Raw genomic sequence first — 6,000 nt, forward strand, 5'->3', positions numbered from 1 at the left:
AGGCTGGCATGGGAGGGCATTTAGGGGAGATCAGGCAGCTAGGCAGGTGAGCAGTTAGGAGCCAGCAGTCTCAGATTGGGAGAGGAATGTTCAACTAAACTGGCAGTCGGACATCCCCCAAGGGGTCCTGGATTGGAGAGGGTGCAGGTTGGACTGAGGGGAAACCCTTCCCCCATGCATGAATTTTGCACACTGGGCCTCTAGTTTTTTACTAATTGGAGATATGTACTTTTAAGAAAGCCCAGGATTTAGAAGGCATGGGTGTGGGCAATTAATAAATGAGGCCTCCTATGTTGAAGGTGCAGAAAGAAAGAAAGGAAGACAAAAGATAGAATCTTGGAGGGCCCCAATGTTCAAGGGAATATAAAACCCTTCTGTAGTAAATCTTATTTGCATCCTACAAACTAGGAGCAATTACTTTCAAATTTACAAGAAAAGATTACACAGTAACTGGTATCCTCATAGCTATCATAAAATATTAACTTTCATTGCATTTCAGTTAAAGTCTATCAGAATATTTACTACCTTACCAGTGCAAACTGAGTGCTTGTCTTGGTGAGAAGAAGCAGAAGAGAGAATAGGTTAGGGAATATGTTATGTATAGGATACCTAGAGAACAGGTAGAAAAAGTTTCAACTTTTTGAGTGGCTTTTTATATGACATTGAGTAGCTTTCTGTTTCTAGTTGTGGGTTCTAAGTTTATGATACATATTGCCTTGAGAAATACCATTCCCATGGCTTCAGAATGAACTGGTTTTAGAAAGATTACTCTTTCCTGTTTTATATCTTAACTCATGTGATAAGATAAACTAGCCACAGCTACAAAAATCAACCTAAAGATTTCCATCATTTCTGCTATAAACGAGACAAGATTGGACCTCCTTATAAATTATGTCTTGGAGATCCAAGATGGTGCTGGAGTGGGTGGATATTACACTAACCTCCCACGAAACCAAACTGGAATTACAACTAAAATGTAGAGGAATCAACCTGAAAAACCAACTGAAGACTAGCTGGAGAAAAGTCTTATAACTAAAGAATTACAGAGGAAGCCACATCAAGACTGGCAGGAGGGCAGGGAATGAAAAGGGATGGCCCTGTTCCCATGGTGAAGACAGGAAAGGTGGCTGAGATTTCAGATTCCCCTGATAAGCATCGGATTTCGACCCCAAGCCAGGCTGGGTGAAAAAGGTGAAGAGATTAAACAAAGGAAAAACAAACAAACTCACAGACAGACGTCTAATGGTATGGTGATTACCAGAGGGAAAAAGGGTCGGGGAGGGAAAAGAGGGTAAGTGCGGGGGAGATAGGTGGTGATGGAAGGAGACTTGACCTGGGGTGGTGAACACATAATACAATGTACAGATGATGTATTATAGAATTGTATACCTGAAACCTATATAATTTTATTAACCAATATAACCCCAATAAATTCAATAAAAATTAAAAATTAAATAAAAGCTTGAACTTCATCAGTGAAATAAATAAATCAATCTTGTTTTCTTACAGTGCTTTTAAAGAGAAACGATGGCTTCAGCAGTTAGAAATAGCAAAAGTCTTAGCCAAAAAGAACATTTCTAACTTGACTACCCAAGAAAAAATGACAGCATGTGAAAATCCTCTGGAAACTGCACTTTGAAAAGTCATGCTAACCCTTGATTGGGTGAAGAATTGGTCAGATAGGATCTCCAGTTCTAATGTTAAAATTTCTAATAATTATAATGCTGTAATTCCTAATCACAGTTCCAATGCTATATATCTGTCAATAAGATATTTCATGTTAAGCACCATATTTTCTTGGACTTATCAAACTTAAGGCATTTGTTTTTGCATAGTCTGAGGAAGGAATTCATAAGAAACTGAGAATAGTAGTTGCCTCTGGGGAGGAACCTGGGAGGATTAGAAACAAGGACAGAAATAAGAATTTTTACTATTTCTCCCTCCACCCCCAGGATTTGTTTGAATGTTTTTGTTTTTTAAACCATATGAATGCAGTATATAGTGAAAAAATAAAATTTAAGAAATTCTACTTAGGGACAGTTCCAAGGAGAGTTACAATAAAAATACAATCTAGCCGAAGCTGGTTTGGCTCAGTGGATGGAACGTCGGTCTGCGGACTGAAGGGTCCCACGTTTGATTCTGATCAAGGGCATGTACATTGGTTGCGGGCACATCCCCAGTAGGGGGTGTGCAGGAGGCAGCTGGACGATGTTTCTCTCTCATCGATGTTTCTAGCTCTCTATCCCTCTCCCTTCCTCTCTGTAAAAAAACAATAAAATATATTTTAAAAAATACAATCTAAGTCTAGTACTGGTCTCAGACATCTTTTGAACATCTACTAAAATATTGCTTTCTATTAATTATCTTAACTGAGGTAAAGTTTACATCCACTAAGTCACACAGATCTTACATGTAAGACTCAATGACTTTAACAAATATACATATCTATGTAACCAGTATTCCAATCAAAAGGTAGAATAATCCCATTACGCCAAAGTTTCTTTAAGCTTCTTTCCAAATCTATCCCAACCCCCAATAGGCAACCACTATTCTGATTTCTATCTTCATAGCTGAACTTTCCCAATCAAATGAATCATATAGGTTCTCATTTGTGTGCCCAAGTTATTTTGCTCAATTTATTATTTTAAGATTCATTTACATTGTTGCATGTCTTATTATGGCATTCATTTTATTTTTATTGCTGAGTAGTATGCCATTCTATGGATAGATGCACTATGATTTATGGGCATTTGGGTTGCTTCAGGTTAGGGGACATTGCCAATAAAGCTGCTATGAACATTGTAAAATATCTTTTTCTGGATACATGTTTTCATTGCTTTTGGTCAAATACCTGGAGTGGAATTGTTGTATAATAGAGTAAGTATAAATTTAACATTAAAAGAAACTGTCTAACAGTTCTCCACAGTGGTTTTATAATTTTACACTTCCACTAACAATGTACAACTGCTCTGGTTGCTTCACATACTCGCCAAAATTTGGTGTCATCAGTGTTTTTGACTTTTAATTATTCTAGTGGGTTTGAAATGACATCTCTGGAAGATGGCAACAGCCAAGGCAGCTGGAGTTCCCTAGGAGAAAACAGTGAGAAGCCCAATGTTCTAGACATGACCTCCAAAGATTACCATTCTGACTCCTGCCCTCATTTTGGCATCCATGAGGGGATGCTAAAAGAGGAAATGTGCACCTCCATGTTTCACAACCAGCTCCTCTTCAAGACCAAGATGGTGCTGCACGGGGCTCAGGCATGGGATTCTCTATATGTTTTCTGAGAAGGTTAGGCCCGCAAGGTCATGGAAATTGATAATTCCAGTATGTATCTCTGATTATGCAGTGAAGATAATCAAAGCCAACAGGTTATATTGTGTGGTGACCATCGTCAAAGGAAAGGTAGAAAAGATGGAGCTTCCAGTGGAGAAGATTGACATAATCAATGAGTGGATGGGCTACTGTCTCTTCTATCAGTCAATGCGCAGCACTGTGGTCTATGCTCAAGATGTGGTGGCACCCAATGGCCTCATCTTCTCAGGCCCAGCCACGCTGAACATGACAGCCCTGGAGGACTGGTAATATAAAGACTACAAGATCCACTGATGGGAGAACGTGTATGACTTTGATATATCTTGCATGAAATACCTGGCCTTCAAGGAGCCCTTGATGAATGTGGTGGACCCCAAGCAGCGAGTCATCAACACCTTCTCATAAAGGAGATTGACATCTACACTGCAAAGGTGGAAGACTTCACCTTCACTCCTCCCTGGTGCCTACAAGTGAAGCAGCACAACTATATACATGACCTGGTGGCCTACATCAACATCGAGTTCACCCCCTGCCACAAGATGACTGGCTTCTCCCCCAGCCATGAGACATCATACATGCACTGGAAGCAGACAGTGTTCTACATGGAAGACTACCTAATGGTGAAGACAGGAGAGGAGATCTTTGGCACCACTAGCATGCGGCCCAATGCCAAGATAATCGCTACCTGAACTTCACCATTGACCCAGACTTCAAGAGCCAGATGTGTGGAACTGTCCTGCTCCACTGACTACAGAATGTGCTGAGACAATACCCTCTTTCTTCCACCTCAGCAGGGCCAGCCCTGCACAGGCCCAGATGCTGCAGCATTCTTGGGTGGTTTCAGGTCTCCCCTTCCTTGCCCCTCCTCAGAAGGGGGTTTTAGGGACCTGGGTCCAGGGTAGGAAGTTGGGGGAAGGGCACTTCATGACTGTGTTTTTATAACATTTTTATATGGTTATATCTATGCCAATAAATCCTCCACTGGAGGGGAAAAAAGAAAAAGAAATGACAACTATTGTTTTTTTGTTAATCTTCACACAAGGATATTTTTCCATTGATTTTTTTAAGAGAGAGTTGAAGGGAAGGAGGGATGGAAGGAAAGAGGAGGAAGGAGAGAGAGTGAGAGAAAGATAAATAACATCAATTGATTGCGCCCCACCCTGATTGGGTGGAATCCAACCTGTAACTCAGGCATACGCATCAAAAGGTACATGTCTCACACTCTAACCACTAGAAAACATCAGGCAGAGTTCATTGTGATTTTAATGTGCATTTCCCTTATGTCTAATGATATTGAATGTTTTTTCCAGAAGCTGCTCTAATTGGGTATTTTTTTCCATCTTGTCTTCTAGCTCACTGATGTGGTCCTCTGCTTCTTCTAGTCTACTCTTGATGTTTTCTATTGAGTTCTTCATAGTAGTGATGTCATTTTTCATTTCTTCTTGGTTCATCTTCATTTCCTCTTGGTTCTTCTTCAATTCCTCTTGGTTCTTCTTCAATTCCTCTTGGTTCTTCTTCAATTCCTCTTTGTTCTTCTTCATTTCCTCTTGTTTCTTATTCATATAATCAAATTTCTCTTCCATTCTTTTTAGCCATCCTATGATCATTACTTTGAATTCTTGCTCTGGTAGGTTGCTTGCCTCTAACTCGTTTACTTCCGTTTCTGGTGATGCCTGCTTTTCTTTCATGTGCGAGCTATTTCTTTGTCTCCCCATCGTCTCTCTTTTCAGGATGTCTGGTTATGTAGTGTTCCTTCTCCTTTCTGTGGGTGATTGAAGAACTCCCTTAAATCCATGTGTTTGTGCCAATTGGGGCGTCACAGCTGCTCGATGGACTCCTCCACTGTGGGTTTTCCAGGCCTCAGAGAAGATCCTCCTTTCCCTGTAAGATGGCACAGCCTTCCTTGAATGTTTTTTCATGTGTTTATTGGCCATTTGTATATCTTATTTTCTGAAGTGTAAATGGACACTTTTTAAAAACTTGAAGTATTGGATTGTACATCTTTGAACCATTTGTTTATTGGACATTTTTATATGTTCATGATACAAATTCATCATACATATGTGCTGCTAACTTTTTACCAATCTGTGGCTCAGTTTTTTATTTTATTAATGGTATCTGATGAATAAAAGTTTTTAATTTTGATGTAGTAGAATTTATCATCTTTTCATTTTATGATTCATGCTTGCTGAAAACTTTCTGCCTACTTCAAAATTATGAAGATATCATCATATGTTTTCTTCTAGAAGTTTCATAATTTTAGTTTTTATGTTAGGTCTATAATCTATCTCAAATTGTGTGTGTGTGTGTGTGTGTGTGTGTGTGATGTGAAATGAGGACCAGTACTCATTAACAGTTTTTCAAATTGTTCTAAAACTAGTTGTTGAACACCTTTCATTTCCTCCATTGAATTACCTTGGTACTTTTGTCAAAAATCAATTAATAATATATATATGGATAAATTTCTGGACTCTCTATTCTGTTCCATAGATCTATTTACAGATCCTTATACTAATACCACACTGTCTTAATTATTGTAGTTTTATAGTGGATCTTAAAATCACATAGTATAAATACTCCAACTTTGTTTTCTTTTGAGTTGTTTTAGCTTTTCTCAATCCTTTTTATTTCCATTTTTAAATAGTCGTATTCTCTATTTTTTTTTAAAAAAAGGGTGCTGGG

At 38.8% G+C, this 6,000-nt stretch overlaps 1 protein-coding gene and 1 pseudogene across 2 annotated transcripts in view; both read left to right on the top strand.

Annotated features, from left to right (window-relative positions):
- Positions 1-1,639, top strand: part of ANKUB1 (ankyrin repeat and ubiquitin domain containing 1) — a gene marked incomplete at its 3' end in the record, with an annotated part of 68,050 nt that extends 66,411 nt beyond the window's left edge. The window contains exon 7 of the mRNA XM_084875946.1: positions 1,510-1,639. Coding sequence (XP_084732072.1) covers positions 1,510-1,639 — 130 coding nt within the window. The remainder of the gene's footprint in view (positions 1-1,509) is intronic.
- A 1,405-nt stretch (positions 1,640-3,044) lies between these two features.
- LOC311615346 (protein arginine N-methyltransferase 1-like) lies at positions 3,045-4,082 on the top strand (annotated as a pseudogene). The gene has a single exon. The product of its transcript is annotated as a protein arginine N-methyltransferase 1-like (transcript).
- Positions 4,083-6,000: the final 1,918 nt, after the last annotated feature.

Source organism: Pipistrellus hanaki (assembly GCF_964339955.1).
Source record: "Pipistrellus hanaki genome assembly, chromosome: 2".
NCBI classification, from domain to species: Eukaryota; Metazoa; Chordata; class Mammalia; order Chiroptera; family Vespertilionidae; genus Pipistrellus; species Pipistrellus hanaki.